The 16,705-nt window shown below is 32.1% G+C and overlaps 1 protein-coding gene across 2 annotated transcripts in view; it reads right to left on the reverse strand.

The window, feature by feature from the left end:
- Positions 1-212: 212 nt before the first annotated feature.
- The window catches only part of LOC144966620 (BTB/POZ domain-containing protein 16-like), a 26,164-nt gene continuing 9,671 nt past the window's right edge, over positions 213-16,705 (reverse strand). For both annotated transcript variants that reach the window (XM_078903364.1, XM_078903363.1), the window contains 13 exons: positions 11,366-11,540; positions 9,981-10,144; positions 9,457-9,571; positions 8,532-8,601; positions 7,739-7,801; positions 7,303-7,370; positions 5,825-5,944; positions 5,339-5,430; positions 4,874-4,956; positions 3,685-3,762; positions 3,085-3,189; positions 2,040-2,228; positions 213-1,273 (listed from right to left, as the gene is read on the reverse strand). In XM_078903364.1, coding sequence (XP_078759490.1) covers positions 1,205-1,273; positions 2,040-2,228; positions 3,085-3,189; positions 3,685-3,762; positions 4,874-4,956; positions 5,339-5,430; positions 5,825-5,944; positions 7,303-7,370; positions 7,739-7,801; positions 8,532-8,601; positions 9,457-9,571; positions 9,981-10,144; positions 11,366-11,540 — 1,391 coding nt within the window. In that variant the 3' untranslated portion in view covers positions 213-1,204. The remainder of the gene's footprint in view (positions 1,274-2,039; positions 2,229-3,084; positions 3,190-3,684; positions 3,763-4,873; positions 4,957-5,338; positions 5,431-5,824; positions 5,945-7,302; positions 7,371-7,738; positions 7,802-8,531; positions 8,602-9,456; positions 9,572-9,980; positions 10,145-11,365; positions 11,541-16,705) is intronic.

Here is a 16,705-nt window from a genome sequence, read left to right on the forward strand (position 1 = left end):
GAAGAAAATCATAGGCCTATGATCACAATGACCATAATAGTTCATCTAAAACAAATGTACCTTTTTAAATAGTGTAATTCTTTGCCTTCCCGCCCCCTCCCCAATCCCATCAAATAAAAAAACCAAATCAAACAAAACGAAATATAGTACAGCAAAAGTAAAAACAGCGAAAAAATCCCACATACACCCCCTCCCCCCCCCCTCCCAAAAAAAAAAAACAAAACAAAAAAAACAAAAAAAAAAAAAAAAAAAAAAAATACAAAAAGAAACAAAACAAAAAAAGCAGAAAACAAACAAAACAAACTCAACACATTAAAAACCCCTACAATCAAAAACCCACAACCAAAATAAAAATGAATAAATAAATAAAATAAAGATTGAAGAACTCTTGTTTAGTTTTTACGATAATTAGCCTACCCCATAAATATAACAAACCAACTGAAGAGTTCAGGACTGGAATTGGCTAACAACAGATACAATTCTTCCTCTGCTCTCTCTCTCTCTCTCTCTCTCTCTCTCTCTTTTTTTTTTTTTTTTCGTCAAATAAATTTGGGATATGCGTCATCAGTTTCTGTTCCAAACTTTATCATAGAGTGCAAGGGCACATTTTTAAGGAATGATGCAGCATTCATTTGTCTAGTTACTTTTCAATCTTAACAATGAATATATAATTAGATAAATAATTAATTAGATAAATAAATAAATAAATAAATAAATAAATTAATAAGAAAATAGATAAATAAACAGACGAGAAAACAAAGCAAAATAAAAATAACAAATACACGTAACAAATATCTACTTTTCCGTCAATATTTCAAAAACACATCAATGTCAATACATTATGATTAAGGTATGTACATTCAGACTCGGGAGTAATTAACACCTGATAAGCTGACACTTACTGAAAAAGACTTCAATTTTGTTCACGCCAGCGTAATTAGTTGATAATCTTAATTTTGTAGAAAAAATTCAAAACATTTTTTTTTACTGTTCCTGTTGATACCATTTCATCCTGGTGTCAACAGTTATTAAATTATGCCATTCACCGCTTTTTGCCTCAGTGACAAAACAGGGATATTCAAAATCACCTCTGTAACTAATTAACAATTAAGATTTGAGTACATAAAATTGATATAAAAACTTCTCATTAACCATTTCAAACTTAATTATGTACATAATCTCTTTTTAACTTGATAAAAAAGTTTTACGAAGCTGGAAACAAGAGGGCATAGGAAACGTATATCGGTTTCTTTAAATTCTTCAACGTGATGACCTGAAATAGGAAAAAAAAATGAAATTATAAAAAATATCTTTTGAAAATGTAGTTAAAACCTTATTCTAATTTTTCGTGTATGGTAGACAATAATGGTGATTATTATATGTGAAGTTGACGATTTTGATGATGATGATGGTAATTAGAATAATGATAATTATAATAAGGATAAATAATAATAATAATAATAATAATAATAATAATAATAATAATAATAATAATAATAATAATAATAACAATGATGATGATAATAATTACAATTACATTACCGCCATCAATACCACCACTATCACCAATGACAAAAAAAATATCAGCAACAGTAGAGTCATCATCATCATCATCATCGTCGTCATCATCATCATCAACAGCAGCAGCAGCAACAAGCAGCAGTCAGTAGCAACAACAATAGTAGCAATAGCGGCTATGTGGTCTTATGACATGACACTCGCTTTTGGATCGGAAGGTCCCGGGTTCGAGGCTCGCTCAACGCATAGTTGAGTCCTTGGAAAAGGCTCTTTGATCATATTCTCTCACCCTACCTGAACGTTAACAGTGTTGTCTCTGTAAGAAAAATTGTAATATCGCCTAACAGGCATAATGTCTTGTTCTATATGTTACGGGTTGTTGTTGGTCAGGTACCCTTTGTAAAGCGCTTTAGATGTAGAGGATATTGTGCTATAGAAAAGCTCATGTTAAAAAATAATTATGGTGGAAACAATAAATGATTTTATTAATTTATCATACATTCTAAGTCGCAACCACTCACCTGGCTTTTACTGGTCTTTTCTCCGAGGCCAAAATTGTGACTGAGCACACCAGTGGATTCCATGTGATGCTCTCCCTTGTGTAGGTATTGTACAGTGATGCTATAATGGACCTCACGGTCAGACCGCATGGAGAATGTGTGGCGCTCACACTGACGGAAACTCAAGATTGAATCACCTGGTTTGAGTCGCTGTTGGGTAGAGGTAAGATCATGCCATCAAATGAATGTTAAAAAATATATGGGCCTGACAAATTATAAAATAAAGGGTACTAAGATAATGATTTGATGCTGATGGCTAACAGGTAGTGAGTCTTGTTTTATAATAGAATTGAATAATATTGAGCAGTCATGACAGGACCATATGGGTAACCATGTTTTCAAAATTTATATCCTAGTGCTGTGTCCTTGGGTCAGACAATTTACACATATTACCCACACCAACTATTTCGGGTAACCTATTATAGCAGGGGACGAGGTGGTCGAGTGGATAAGGCATGGCACCATGATCTGGAAGGTCCCAGATTCGAGCCCCGCTTCAGGCATTTTCGTTTTTTTCCTTGGGCAGGATTATTGACCCCTAATTTGCTCAATTGGACAACATGGGTGACTCCTGTTGACATCAGACATTTTGTTTGATGAATTATCTATATTCCTTCGTGGAATGCCTCGGCGATATCTTATGATGTCGTGGCGGTAGGGCATCATTTTTTTTTCTTATGGCAGTACATCTGACTTGCAATCAAGTGGTTTGAGGTTCAATCCCAAGTTGAGGTAGGCTGATCTGCTATGTTTGGCACTGTCTAAAGCACACCTTAGCATGTAGCTTCGCTTCAAAAAGATAATTGCAACTGTTTTTATTTTATACTAGTGCCTTTTTCCCTCAATTATTTTCATTTATGCATTTTAAAGTTTTTGACGCTTTTACAAATCTTCTCCTGACAATTTAAGGAAAACACAGCTTAAGTTACCTTAGTAAATAAATGAGGAATGTTAAGAAAAGCACCATAACAAATGACCAAAGTTGTTTTTATAATACAATTCCTACCTGCATGTAGAATTGATAAGCGTGGCTCTCAGTGTCCTGTCTGATGGCCTTCAGCTCGAAATGGAAGCCATGAAGGGAGAGAATTTCAGAGTGGTAATGGGGCTCCTGCATTAAAAATAAAATAAATATTTGCCTGGTAACATTTGTGGTACTTAAAAATGTACATAGAGAAAGAAGTGAAACGAAAACATCACCAATATGTTATAACATGTTGAATACTTGGCAAGTCTTGTTTAGGTTAAATCCACCTGATATAAGACCCCTTTGACTGTCTTGTTTATCTTGAAGTTGGAATATTTTTTTTGCCACCTTAATATTGGGGTTCTTATTTAGGTGGAAAGTCTTGGGATTCTTAGTATGGTGGATGAGTTCCCCCCCTAAAAAACAAAAAAACAAAAACAAAACGAAACAAACGAAACAATAAAAGCAAACAAAAAAACCCTCAACAAAACACCCCCCCCCCCCCAAAAAAAAAAAAAAAAAACAAAACAAAAAACCCCAAAAAACCAAACCAACCAAACAAACCAAACAAAACAAAACACTGGGACAAACAATAGCTTGATAGTACAAATGGTTCTGGAGGAATAACTTGATTCTTACATCATCCACAATAAATCCTTGTCGCACACAGGAAGTGTTGAACTGTTTGAGAGAACTCATATCGCCACCCCCTTGAAGCTGTAAAAGACAAATGTAAAGTATAAACAATTGTAGAATCACATTTACTCACACTATAGAACAACATACTGAGACAACTCTAGAGGGAATGAAAACCTTTGAGTGTAAAATTTTCTGTCTGAAAAAAAAAATGTAAAGAAAAAGTTGCTATCTCACTCATCAAATATCTATTGAATCTGTTCACTCATTATTTTACTTTTTAATATTAATATTATTTGTTCCTTGTGACTATGGGCAGTATAAATCATTAATACAACATGCATTGATGTCATTTTAAACTTTTAATTCTCTTATATGGCTTGTGTGACATTTTTTATGAGATAAAAAAATAATGCAAAACAAAACAAAGCAAATCACCCCCCTCCCTCCCCCAAATAGGCCAAAAATACCCAACAAATAACAAACAAACAAACAAACAAACACGAAACTAAAAACAAACTACTCAATAGTACCTCTATCAAATAAAGATAGCACATGAAAAGAAATAATGCACCTCCACACCACCCCCCCCCACCCCCCCATCTCCCCAATTAAAATCAACAAAAAAAAATCAAACACACACACACACACACACACACACACACACACACACACACACACACACACACAAAGAACCCAAAAACACAAAATGAGAAGAAATTGTACCACAACCCTCATCTCCTTTAAAAGCAAAATAAAAAAAACCCCAACAAAATGCGACACATTTCTTACTTCTCTGTTAACTGACTGGCACTGATTATATTTGATGTCATGTACAGCTCTGAAAATTGCTTGATTTAGCATGTGTTGGATATCTTTACATATTTAGGGTAAAAGTACATGTATGATAATTCTCACTTTAAAATCTAACCATGGTGACAAGGGTGAACAAACACGAGCAATTTATATCAACGTATTGATTATGTTTATGTCGCTGTGTATGTGCACTTAGCTAATATTTTTACGATATTTCGGACTTTTGAGTTAACACTAAAATCTCAAGACCCAAAAAATCAGTAAGAGAATGACTTTTTATATTCAGCACATATAAGCAGCTTATGAAAAACAAAACAAATTTATTTCTGACTCAATTTACTGTTCTTAGATTTCCATTCATCTTCAAACCACTCACAGCTGCATAGTGTGTTGACAGCAATTTCACCATCCAGCTCTGGGGTAGAATATTCATGATCTGCATATCTTGGATGTTTGTGGCTAAAAAAAATAAATCAAAGAAGTGAATTTCTTTCTCTGCATAATTCATCTTGAATCTCTATCAATTACGAGGCGAATGATACTTCAACTAGCATACGTATAAAAGACAGTGAATTAAAAAAATAATATTTTTTTATTTCCAATATAACTGATATTAACAGACTATTTAAAAAAATAAAGAACACCAGTATAAAACAGAAAAAGCAAGTCGTAAATGGCAGACTCTCATTTTAAGAGGTTGCGCCACCTCCGTTTATCTAGAGATTAAATGATGAATTAAATGAAAAGATATTTATAGCCTGTTTGACAATTTTCTATTTCACTTTCATGATCAAATAAATGTTAAGTAGTCACATCTGCAGATAGCATATTCCATACTTACTGTCTAAAATTCCATGTAGTCTAACAATGGAGAAGAGAGGAGTATACATTTGACCATCATCAGTCTCCAAGAATGAACACGTTTTTGGCAAACTGAGGAATGTATAAGTAATTTGTGAAGGAATGTATTGTAAGTTGTATGTGTATGTAAGTGCACGCTATTGTATGTGTTGTGTGTGTGAGTGTGTGTGTGAGTTTGTTGGAGTGCGGGTGTGTATGGACATATGTTTATATGCGTTTGCGTGTGTTTACATCAAGGTGTATTTTTCTTTAGATCGTTCTTCATTATTTAATTATGTTGCTGAAATACCAGAGTTTGTCCACAAAATAATAATTTCAGCAAGTTGAAATTCTCATTTGACATTGTATAACAATGAGTTTGTAATTAAAACATTAGTTCCTAATCTTAAGAAATGTGTCTTATATTTATGGTATTATCATAAACTCTTATGTAACATAGATTTATAAGACCAAGTTAAGTTTTCACCTGTTGAAGTAAGCAAGAACGGTGCTGTGTGAAGGCATGAGCTGCATTTGTGGGTTCAATTGAAGAAAGAGCCAGTAGGACAAGTTTCTGTAAACGCTAAACTCATTGTAGGTGAACAGTCTGTTTGGAAAAAAATAAGAATGGTATTAGTAGTGACGTATCTTAGTAACAGTGAATACTTAGCTACTAGAAGCTGTGGGCTATAAAATGTTGTGTTCAAAAATGTATATATATATATCAGATGAGAACAGAACACCAAACAAGGAATACTCTGGGCAACAACAGAATGAATGTTGCCGTTTTGATAGTTTTTGCTATTGGCTGAGAAGGGCTTTTGGCTCCAGAACATTCTGTGTTTGGTATTCTGTTCTTTTATGAAGCTTAATTTCATTTTGGTATATTATTTTATCTTTGTAAAAGAACCCAATTAGAATCTTGCACTCTTAATTTGGAATTCTGATTCCAATGCATGGGCTCCAAAGGTTGCACTGTGATTGGGAATTTAATCAGAATTCGAAAGGCCATAGTTCTAGCAGTATCTATCAATAACCGATGCTATTGTGTAATAGCAACAATATTTATTGGTATAAATATTATCCTTTGTATAAAAACGTAGCAGTTCCAAGATTTGTTTTCCTCTTCGCATCCAGTTTTACTTAAAATAGATTTTGATGCGCAATGATGTCCTGACCATAATGATAATTCTTAATGTCAAATAGTTAAATTCGAAAGCCAATCACTGTGTACACTTTGATGAGAAATTAGATAGGTGAGGTCATTGGAGGCCTATAATGATAAGACTTTTGAATTCCTGAGTCGTTCCCAATATGTGAGAACTCGTTCAAAATTTCCAGTGCAGGAGGTGAGGAGTCCTATAATCATACTCCTAAATTTGAAGTTCATGACTCAGATTATAAAGTGTTGAGATAACAACATTTTTAACCCATTGTCTCAAAATGGTATTTATGCCATGATGTTATAGATGCTAGAAACTTGATTTATTGTTCTATAAGAAGAATGAATATCATTTTTTTAAAACTTTGAAATCATAAAAACTATAACTTCACATTTCTGGTCATTTTAACTTTAAAATCACTTTTTTTTTTATCTGGTTTACCCTGACATGATACCGTTTTGTGTAATGGGGAATATTTTTCATACCTTTTTTGTAATTTGTTATAACATAATGGTTAAAAAAAGAGTGATCGTTGTTAAACATTTGATTTTTGAAAGCTAATTAGTTAACCTTGTTTTCTTTTATTTGGTTAATGATCACAGATGATAATTATTAACCCAAAGCAGGCTTAACATTTTACGAAACATAAGAGGATTACCACAAATTAAAGGCCATAAGAAAAATTGGATTGAATGGCATAGCTAGAAAACACGAGACAATAATTCTGTCTTATTTTATCCAGTGCCTGTTCTTCCTTTTTGCAGTTTCAATAGAAACCATAATTTGGAAAAAAATTACTCACCTGCTTGATTTTAGTATTTTCTGCATAAGTTCACTGCTCATTTCTCTTAGTTGAATGTGCATTGAGAGCTGGAAATGTATTAAAAAATCAGTATCAGTAGAAATAAAATTCACAGTGATATGCTCGTGCGAGTAATCATGAACATAAAAATACATTTGGCTGTGATATGATAGTTTAATAACTGTAAATAAGGTTTTCAACCTCCCTCTCTACTCAAATCTCAGCGACCTGTGCGAGTCAGTGAATAATAACACTTCTGAAATTTAACAAGATCTTTAAAGAATGCTTTCGATGCTTATAAATGTCACTGCATTAAAAAAAAAAGTAAGCAATTATTTGCAATGCAAGACAGACTCTGTCGGTCTATCAAGCTTTTATTAGTAATTAATTATCAAGAAAACCAACGATTAACTACATTAATGAAGAGATACAATACCTCTGGTATAAGATTTAGCTCCAACCATCTTTCACAGGCTAATACAACATGCTCTTGGCTATACTGTATTCATATTGGAACAATAAGACATAAATGATTACAATTCATGAGATTGCATTGGAATATATATTAATAGTTTACAGGCAATGGTTAATAACATATCAAAAATGTATCACGAATTTACGGGCAAAGGGGGTCAAGTAAGTGACAAATGAGCAAATACTATTTCGATATTACCATCTTAAAAATAAACATTTTCATAACCCAAAATAACGTAAAAACAATGGACTACCATTTCTTGTGTATAATGATTAAAGTATTTAATCTTGTTTCTCACTTGTTAGAAATGGTGGCTTGTGGTATAAAAAGAGAACAAAATAAGGAAATGAGGTTTAAACAATCAAGAAAATCTTGATCTTTATCTAGACAAATTAAAAATAAAAATCAAGATTTCTGAATTGTGTATTCTAAGGAGCTCCATCAATAGAGCAATCGATTCATATAACAAGAAAGGGTAGAAGCGTGAATTCACATTTATCTTTTTTTCTTTAAAAATCTCTTCCTATATCTCTCCCTCCCTCCTCCTGTTCACATATCAGTAATTGGATAGTTTGGCTCAGCAATAGACCGGGATCAATATGAACAAGGTTACAAGCATCTCTTCTTTTCATGCTAAGGAAGAAAAAAAAAACAGGAATAAACATCACCGGACCAATTACTCTCATGGATTTAAAGAAGGCTAATTTGTGGATATTTTTAGGGTATTTGCAACTCTCAAGTTTTTGTTACAAACCTTGGAAGCAGCAAGATGATATGTACAAACAGTACGATAATTGATGGACTTCAACATGATATTAGCACATCTGAAATTGGACAAAGATATGGGATTCTAATAAACTCTATTATATTCTTGCATTCTGACAATGTGTATTGTGTTACTTTTTTTTGCTGCAGATGTTGCTTAATAGATATTTAAGGACCAAAGTAACATTAAATTCATTATGACTTTCAATTGTAGATATTCTATTTTTTTAATCTCCTACTCTCAACTTAGTTATTGAGGATAAGTCATTAATGGTGGTTTTATTTTCTCTCTCAAATTCCTATCTGAAATCGCATTAGATTTAGTACCACATGAGGTTAAATAAAAAGATTCCATTCAATTTCTATTGAATATGCCGGTTTTTTTTGTGTTTTTTTTTTGTTTGTTTATCAATTAACTTCAGTAGTGTGATCTTTGTTAGCACTTTTAATAAAAGACTTTGCTTATTTCCAATATCCAATATATTTAATAAGAATTGTTAGGAACATTTTCTCATAACCTCATTGCAAACAAAAACACGATAAATATATATGAATAAACAACTCACACTAAAAAGATAACCTAAAAATGTAAATCAACTCCTGTGTCAGAAAAAAAATTCGGGATGCAAATGAATTATCTCAGAAAATAGGCTCGCATTCCAGATAAACCTAAAAACTATTACATTGCCGTGCATTCAAGCTCTTGAGACATTTCCAGTCTAATGACTTTAAAGTTAAGAATTCCAAATGAAATTTGTTAACCTGCTTCATTTATAAAACTAAGATCAGTTCAAGGAGCAAATATTAATAGGAATAGGAGCTTCTTTGTTCCTTAGTACAAATTAATGCATAACTCAAAATGTGCCTGCTCCTTTTAAAAAAAATGTTTTAATGACAAAATAATCTTCTCTTACCCTTCCATGAGTTGTTTGAATCCTAAAGCTGCAGCGGCTGCCAGCATACCAGCAACGTCACTCAAATCGACATCGAGGTCGTCGTGGTACAAGTTGCCTAGGGCTATAGCCATGGCTGGTTGAAAAGAAATATTTTATATACATCAGAATACATGGATGCTGAATGGATGCTGAGTCTTATAATCTCATTTTCAAATTATGTCTAATTATACATATAATCTGTTGTGGATGGGGGACGGGGGTGGGGGGGGGGGGGGAATTAAATACACGGATCATCTCAAATCAAGTTGCTTGGTAAACTAGTCTTTACAAAATTTGCGTGAGATTGAAAGTTCTCATTTTCACAGAAGAACGATATCTCCTTTCCTCATTTTCTGCAATCCATCCATATAAATATCTTTTAAAATCTTGCATTATACCCCATTCAAATACACCAAACCCAAGACATTTTATTTATTTCTAAAATGACTATTAGTAAATCATATTTCAAGATATTAATGTTGAGCAAAAGATTCAAAGTTTACCTCTCTTTGTGACTAATGGGTCATCAACATCTAGATGAATCACAGACAGGCTGCCAACACGTTTCTCTGAAATGTGGGCTGGATGGTCCAAGGATTTCAGATCTTCGTCTCCTGCATCTGCCTCTGCAGGAACCAACTTGTTGCTCTTCTCGCTGTACTCATTACTGAAATTTGTTTAAAAAAAGTAAAAATACTGCCTTATCTGATGCATATATATATATATATATATATATATATATATATATATATATATATATATATATATATATATATATATATATATATATATGACCCCTGTTAGGGGATATTAAAATTTTCACAGACAGATACAACAATGTTAAACTTAAACTTGATATTTTATATAGCGCAATATCCACTAAATATGCTCAAAGCGCTTTACAAGGGGTCCCTGACCACCAGCAACTAACTACTACTACTACTAAATATGTAGGACATGACTTAATGCCTGGTAGGTGATATTAAATTTTTTTGGATAGAGACAAGGCTGTTAAAGACCAGGAACTCATTTTACACCTGAGTTCGGTGAGAGAATGTGAGTAAGGAGCCTTTTCCAAGTACTTAACTATGCGCCGCTCAGAGCGGGACTCGCACTATGGATCTTCAGGTGAATGTCATACCACTAGACCACATAACCGAACAGTATATATAGTATATTCATATCTAATAACTTGTTTACATACTTAAGGTAAACTCACATATTTGCTGATGATGTTATATATTTAGAATTATAGACTTAAATTTAATATAACAAATAATATAACTAGGTCGATATAAATTTTACCTTTATTTCTTAAATAACATTATATTCATGGAGCTGGTTTACTGCAAAGTGGTGCTCAGATCTAAATAAAACCTAGCTATCTGGTGTCAATGGCTAAGGGGTATGGAGTCTCTTGTTGTAATAAAATAAAAATGGGTTATAATGGTTGCAAAACTGTCGCTTTTGTGCTGGATGCTTGGGTAGGACATTCAAACTCCACTGGACTCAGGTGTCAATGAGTACCTGGGTTTAGGTAGTGATGGATACAGTAAGATTTCAAGTACAAAGAGGACCACTAAGAGACATCTTGTGCTGCTTTATGAGATAAAATGAGGTTTCATATGAACTGCTGGGGAGGTGGGAGGGGGGGGGGGATAAATGTTGGATCTCATTGAACACAATGCAAACGTTCATATTTATTTATCTCTCAATCTTTACTCGTTCATTGCAAAGTGAAAAAAAATCAGACAATAGGCAGAACAAACTTAAGTCACGTGCATGTAAGGCAGATGGTCTAATAATAAAGCTAATGGGCCCTAAATCAAAAATATAAGATGGAAAAGTCAAATGAGTAATTCGAATGAAAAATAAACTAGATACATACCTGTAAAAGTTGCTTTTTGTAATATAGTTATCAAGAGTTTCAGAAACAGGGCTTCTATAATACTTCTGCACTTTTGGATCCTCAGATGCCTTCAAAAGCTGGGTGAGGGATTCTGACTTTTGTAAAAATGGTCTATGTAGTTCCCAGTCCATGTTAAGAGCCTTCAGCAATACATCTGAATGAGATATATTATAAGGATGGGGCTAGATTTGTCGTTTAAATTCAATTCAAGCACTACAAATGTTGATTTTAACGTGACCTAATTAAAAAGTTACTCTGTTTAAGTATTTAAAAATACTTGCTTATAAAAAATGTGATTGCATATCTTTTTCTGAATAATGTGAAATGAGTGTGAAAAGTATGAGAAAAGTATACTAAATAACTGAATGCATATGTCTTCGTGCAAGCATGATTTAATCTATCAAATTTTGCAAATCATAATTTACTTTAAAAATCGTGCAAAGAGAATTAAATATAGCACAAAATGATATCTGCAATAAAAACTAACAAACAGCTCACTGCTTTATTGCTTTATTGTTATCACTTAGGATCTTAGGATTCTTTTTTCGTTGTTATTTATGAAATTTTCAGTTTCAAACACGTGAATGGTTTATGATGCAAATATATAAGAAAATAAATTAAAAAGATGGAAGAATTAAAAAAAACAAAATATATAAAAGTGCTCAAACAATCAGATTAAAAATATGACCCACTTCTCCAAAAAAACGGGTTAAAACATAAAGAAGCTAAAGAAATGTAGTTTAATGTGATAATACATGTGTACTAGTAAATGAATCACATAATTTAAGCATGAAAAAACTTTTTGAATGAATTTATCTGATCATGTAAATCATACATTAATCAAAGAACTCTTGGAACTTGACAGAGCTTCGCAAAAGAGGATAAAGAATGTAAATAAAATTATAACGTGCACGATTGACTTGAGACAGATTGACAATGGGCAGAGAGAGAAAGACAATATTGTTAAAAGAGGAACGATTAGAAAAAAAAGAAAATAAAAGAATTAAAGAATCTACTGAATAAAAATTGTTTGAAATAATTCATCACAGTTACTCAAGACATTAATTGTAGAAGTACTTTATAAAACAGGCTGCCAGAACATTTATGATAATGGCAAGATGTGACGTAAAACTGTTGATAATCTTTATTTAACATTAAAAATAATAAAGGTGGAAAATGTGAACGATACATAACATTATTAAATATTTTTTAAAAAACAACAAAAAAAAACAACACTTTAAACAACGTAAAAAAAAATATCAAAATTGTTTTAGTATTGGCATTTATGTGAACTGATAAATCTAATTCTAAAACGCCATTGTTATTTCAAAGCAATATCTAATTTTTTTGGGGCAATAACAGCATCTTTCAAAGGCATACTTTTGTAAACGAGTTGTATAAAAAAGATCTAAAAATGTGTCCATTATTAGTAACTACTACAGACTACAGACTACACATTAAAAAAAAAAAGTTAAGAGTGTAGGACAGAGTGAGCTAATAAAAATATTCAATAAACACGACTTTATATTAAAAATAATCAGACCTTTCGCTATAAGTTGGCTCATACATCGGTCTACATATTCAATTTGATAACAGTGAGCCCTATTGAATGCTTTCAGAAAACTTAGCTTTCAACATATACCATACGTGATGAGAAATGTTGAACTATGAATTCAATAAAAATGGAGAAGCATTGGTATACGTGATACATACGAAAATAATTCAGAATGCAGTGAATGAACAAAGAAAAAATCCCACCAAAATAATAACAAAGCTAAAATGTAATGATAATCAAGAAATTTACAAGCTTGAATTTCATTACCAAGGAACAAATGTAGGCCAGAAATGCTTACAGATTCAGTAGATAAAATCATTAGAACAGAAATAAAGCCTTGGATTTATCTTATTAAAAAAATCGTTGAAGATGACATAAAGGAACATAAATAATCATGAAAATCTTTAAAAACGTAAAAATAGATGTGTCTAATTGTGTGGATATTGATTTTAAATACATGCTTAATATTTTACGTCTGTGGTGAGATAGATGTTTTTCAACTATTTCCTTTATAACTATAGGACGATAAGATTCCAATTATAATAATAATGATAGTGATGAAGTCGACGAAGATTAATGCTAGTAATAATAATAATAATAATAATAATAATAATAATAATAATAATAATATAATAATAATAATATAATAATAATAATAATAATGATGATGATGATGATGATGATGATGATGATGATGATGATGATGATGATGATGATGATGATGAAAATACATTATGTAATTTCTGTTGAAACTTAAATGATTTCTAGTCTACATTCACTAATACACATGGGTTGGACACTGAGGAAATTTAAAGCATTTAGCCCCTGGTTCTAGTTCATATTTTCTTGCATTTCCTCTCTGCTTCATTTAACACTGTATTTTACAATTACTTTTAAAAATAAGAAAGTTGCAGATTGACACAGACATTAAAATGCTGGACAGATTTGATTATTATATTTTTAAGTTGAACAAATTCTCTTTCTTTTTACTTTTCATTGATAAATAGTATAAGATAATTTACTTTATTTTGAAACGCGTTTCAAAAAATTGTGTCTGAAAACAAATTTCATGTAAAAACATTCTTCTTCATATAAGAGACAAAAGGTTGAACAAAAAACAAATGGAAGTGAACATAAAAACGATAATATGATATACAACATATGAGTGTGTTACTAGTTATACCTTGGGTTCGGGGCTGAAAATGGATCAAATAGAACACATGAGATTAGATGGTGGTTAATATTCAAGAAGGCCAGACATTAGAAAAATCCCACACCCTAAATACACCATAAAATTATCAACTTATAATTCAGTACTGTGTATTTTTATGTCCAAAAAATAATAATTTTATTTCAAACCCACCAAAACATAAAAATCAAACAAACAAATAAGACAAAACAAAATACAAACAAAAACAATTGATGATCTTCTGAGTATAATATATATATATATATATATATATATATATATATATATATATGTACATATATATATATATGTGTGTGTGTGTGTGTGTCTGTCTGTGTGTGTGTGTGTGTATGTGTGTGTTTTTTGTTGTTTTTGTTTTGTTATTTATTTATTTTTATTTAATAAAAAAAAATAAATCTTTTTTGATGAAATTGGCAACAGGTTATATACCAGGTTCCAAATGTAAGGTCAGAGTCAAAACATTTTAACAGCTCAATAATGAATAACAAAAGCACATAAACTTTTATTTCATTTTAAAGAAGGCATTATTTCTTACTGCAAAATTCTAGCCTACAGTATGCAGTAATAAAAAGTTATCGCCGATAAAAATTACCTTTAAAAATTGATCTTGAAAATTGTAGCAAATAAGTAAATAATATGCGTGATACACCATTCTTTCTTCTATCAAGTAGTTATTTAGCCTTTTTGACCCACTATACGATCACTCTTACTGAGGGATGAGAGGAAAAGCAAATAATATAGTCAGAACAACACATCCACACGACTCAGAAGCAATGTTGAAGGGCGTGCTTTAAAGATGAAGTTCCCTTTGAAATTGACTCCTTGAATATAAGAATTCTTTGCTATTACCATTGAAATGAACGTTGTGAATGCAATAAAGTAAAAACAGTAAGAAATAAAGGATATGGCATGGTCATGGTATAGGGAGGCATATTCGGATCACACTTAACACTACTACAATGTGCATCAAAAGAGGCAGATTACATTGAGCAAGTATTATCAATGAATTAAAACAATGCTATTTATAGACCACTTTATGCAAGACAATACCCCACAGCAAGAGCCAGGATCACAAAAGAATAGCTAGAAAACAATATGTACCCCTATTTTACTATGGTATGATGTTAGCCCCAACGTGTATCCTATTAAAAACACTTGGAGCCTCAGGAAATGGAGAGTAAAAGGAAGAGATGCTCAAATGGAATCACTCAATGGAATATAGAATGAGTTTGCTGATGACTACACCCAGACATTGACTTCATCCACGCGACATAGAGTCATACATTATTATCATGCAAGTGGGTCTTGTATGGTATATTAAGTGAAGAAAACTTTAGGTTTTTTTTTCTATATAATTATTTGCTGCCACTTGAAAAAATTCTGAAACTTTTAAAAAAAATGCAATATCTCCTATTATTAACAGATTCTTAACGATTCATTACAGCTGCGCCTATGTGGTCCAGTGGTATGAAACTCGCTTTCGGATCGGAAAGTCTTGGGTTTGCCCAGCGCATAGTTGAGTCCTTGGAAAAGACTCTTTACTCACATTCTCTCACCGTACTCAGGTGTAAAATGAGAACCTGGTCATTAACAGCGTTGTCTCTGTTGGAAAAAATGCAATATTGCCTTACAGCTGTCATGTCCCATTCTACATGTGACGTTTTGCTGTTGGTCAGGGACCCCTTGAAAAGCGCTTTGAGCATGTTTAGTGGATATTGCACAAGTTTTCTTTAGATCGTAATGATTTTGCATCTGTTTCAAAGATAAATTCACCCTCTTTCCTGTGAATTATGGATATTGTAAACATAAAAGTGGATTAAAACCAAAGAATCTGAACAAACTTTTGGAACCAATTATATATACTGTAATTTTGATTTGCTTTCTTAGCAAGAATATCTATTTATTGAGTGCTGTCTAATGTCTTCTATCGCCACCCAAAGTCCTTTCTTACATAGCCTTACGAGGGAAATACCCTCTTCAAAACATGTTGAAAAAAAATAAAGGAAGACACAGCTGCCCTTTTATATATGAGTTATAAAAAAAAAGATCATAGAATGTATTACAGGATGTATTATGGATAGTATAAGATTGTAAGAGAACTGATTTTGCTTCTACCCCCCTCCCCCCTCCGCCCAATCCATCACTTTCGTGCTCTCCTCTCTCATACATAGAGTTCATGTGAGTTTCTCTGATTGGCTATCTGCTGTTTTGTTGAGTTATATTCCGTCACCATCCAAAACTAAACTTTCTTATCAAAATGAATCGTTAGAGATAAAAATTTTAATATTAGGTATTTAGTATTAAACTAAACTGAAAATCTCTAATTATAAAACACACACAATCATGGTATTGATGTTTCTCCAGCATTAAACATAATATACTAAGTTAAAAGCGAAAAAAACCCAAACAAAACGAATCAAACATACAAAAAACCCAAGCAAACTTCTGTACACGAGTTCCATGTCATCTAAAAAAAACCCCCAAAAAACTGCGAGCTAGTTCAGTCCACAACACACTGATTCCATATCAGTTTCTATATACATAATATGCAAAT

Source organism: Berghia stephanieae, chromosome 2 (assembly GCF_034508935.2).
Source record: "Berghia stephanieae isolate SIO BIC M18660-M18661 chromosome 2, UCSD_Bste_1.3, whole genome shotgun sequence".
NCBI classification, from domain to species: domain Eukaryota; kingdom Metazoa; phylum Mollusca; class Gastropoda; order Nudibranchia; family Aeolidiidae; genus Berghia; species Berghia stephanieae.